At 61.2% G+C, this 2,269-nt stretch overlaps 2 protein-coding genes across 2 annotated transcripts in view; both read left to right on the top strand.

Moving 5' to 3' along the window:
• Nucleotides 1-1,689: 1,689 nt before the first annotated feature.
• The window catches only part of Pnpla2 (patatin-like phospholipase domain containing 2), a 17,624-nt gene continuing 17,044 nt past the window's right edge, over nt 1,690-2,269 (top strand). The window contains exon 1 of the mRNA XM_013033350.1: nt 1,690-1,914. Coding sequence (XP_012888804.1) covers nt 1,690-1,914 — 225 coding nt within the window. The remainder of the gene's footprint in view (nt 1,915-2,269) is intronic.
• Nucleotides 2,156-2,269, top strand: part of Rplp2 (ribosomal protein, large, P2) — a 19,419-nt gene continuing 19,305 nt past the window's right edge. The window contains exon 1 of the mRNA XM_013033374.1: nt 2,156-2,254. The gene's annotated coding sequence lies outside the window, so the exon portion shown is untranslated. The remainder of the gene's footprint in view (nt 2,255-2,269) is intronic.

Raw genomic sequence — 2,269 nt, forward strand, 5'->3', positions numbered from 1 at the left:
GCCCCGCCGCCGCCTCCGCCTCCCCGGGGCTCTCCGGGGCGCTCTGCGGCCCCAGGGCTGGAAAGTCCGGCCAGGCTGGAAAGTCCGGGGGAAGCCGGGCGCCCGCTACTCAGGAGGCTGAGGTCTGAGGATCGCGGTTCAAAGCCAGCCCAGGGCTCGGAAGGTGGCTCAGTGGTAGAGCGCTTGCCTTGCATGCATGAGGCCTGGGTTCGATTCCTCAGCACCACATAAGAAAAAAGAAAAAAGCCGGAAGTGGCGCTGTGGCTCAAGTGATCGAGCGCTAGCCTTGAGCTGAAGAGCTGAGGGACAGTGCCCAGGCCCAGAGTTCAAGCCCCACGACCAGAACCCCCCCCCAAAAAAAAGTCCAAAGGCTCCACCTCCAAATTGACCAGCAAAAAGCTGGCAGGGGGCATGATTCAGGTGATAGAGTGCTGAGTAATCATATCACCTTGAGTTTAAACCCCAGTATTGACCAACCCCCTTCCCCCCAAAAAAGTTACAAAACCCATCTCCTTTCTCTGCCCTTGACTATTTTTGTGTGGTGCTGGGGCTTGAAATCCTAGCACTTAGCAGACATTACTTTTAGTAATTAATTGGAAGTTGAGTCTCAAGGATTTGTATACCTGGGCTGGCTTAGATCCTCAAATCTGACTCCAGAGTAGCTATTATTAGTCTTACTGGTGCCTTGCCAGACCTATATATTCTCTGTCTGTCGGTAAAGTGGCCAGGTCTTTTTTTTGCCTATCCTGAGGTTTGAACTCAGAGCCTGGGCACTGTCCCTGAGCTTCTTTTTGCTCAAGGCTAGCACTCTACCACTTGAGCCACAGGGCCACTTCCAGCTTTTTCTGTTTAGCTGGTGCTAGGCCAGCCCCGGTGGCCAGCTAATTCTGACAGATGGAGGACGGGAGTTCGGGCCAGACGTCTAACCGGTTTCATAATGGGTTGCACAACTCGCATGTGCTTGTTGCAGTTGAACAGTACACTTAAAATAACAAGTGACACTGGGGAAAAAGTGTGGGCTCACAAACAGGCATATGACGCACTACGCATGCGCAGAAAGGCACGTACTCGGGCACGGCCTGTCGAGCCCATCTCCTGCCAGCCTGGAGATAATCTTGGCAGGAACAGCCACTCATCTTTTGGCTCAAAGTTAACCACTTGTAGAACGATCCAGACAAAAGGCCTCCAGCAACCCTACTCCAACTTCCTCCAACTAGAACAGAAGCTGCCAGGCGCTGGTGGCTCACGCCTGGGATCCTAGCTACTCAGGAGGCCGAGACCTGCGGGCCACAGTTCAGAGCCAGCCTGAACAGGAAAGTCCGTGAGGCTTATCTATTAACCACCAGGAAACAGGAAGCTCGGGGACTCGGGGACAGCACCCAGGCCCGGAGGTTAAGCCCCACGATCGACCCCAATAAAGAGCAAAAGCTGTGCAGACAGGGCAGAGCCAGTTCCCTCGGGATCCCAGCTCTCGGGTGGGTGGCGTGTGCTAGCGACCACGTGGACACCGAGGCCAGGGCCACGCAGGTCTGCCGGCTGCTCAGCCTGCACCGCGCCGGGGAGGGTGAAGTGTGGCTGGGGACTCGGCGGCCCACCACGTCCCCCCGGGCCCCCCCCGGGCCCCCGCTCTCCGGGCCAGGCTGTCGGGCCCACAGGGCAGGGCGCGAGCCACGGCCTGAAGCCAGAACCATGACCGCTGCTCCGAGGCGGCTCGCCCCCGGGCCGGGCCGGGCCGGGCCGGGCCGCGCGTCCGGCCTTCGGGACCAGGGAGAAAACGCTGGCAGCCCGCAAGCTCCTCCTGCGCCCACGTGCAGCACGCGCAGGCCGGCGGCGCGCACTTCCGGTGGCGGTGCACCACGGGACTTGCAGTTCGCCGGCAAAGATGCGTTTCGGCCGCGCTGGATGCTGGGAACTGTAGGCGCCGCGTGGCATGCTGGGGGAGCCGGGCGCCGAAGGATCGTGAAGTATACACCACGAACTTGAGCGCTCACTGTCCCCGCGCCAGGCGAGTCTGTTCCAGTCCCGCGCCAGACTGCGCCCCAGAGCCGTAACCAGACCGAGGACCGGACTGTGGCTCCCGCCCCGAAGGCAGTGGCTGGGCGGCTTACGTCATCAGGAGGCGCCCCCACGCGGAGCCCCGGGCGTCCCGGGGGCTTCTGGGTAGCGGTTAACCCCCGCCCCTGGCGCGGCCGTCTTCCTTTCGCTTCCTGACGCCGCCGAGGTCGCACGCTTCTGGCCCGCCGGTCGCCGCCAAGTGAGTGGGGCTGGG

This window comes from Dipodomys ordii, unplaced genomic scaffold (genome assembly GCF_000151885.1).
Source record: "Dipodomys ordii isolate 6190 unplaced genomic scaffold, Dord_2.0 Scaffold166, whole genome shotgun sequence".
Taxonomy (NCBI): Eukaryota; Metazoa; Chordata; class Mammalia; order Rodentia; family Heteromyidae; genus Dipodomys; species Dipodomys ordii.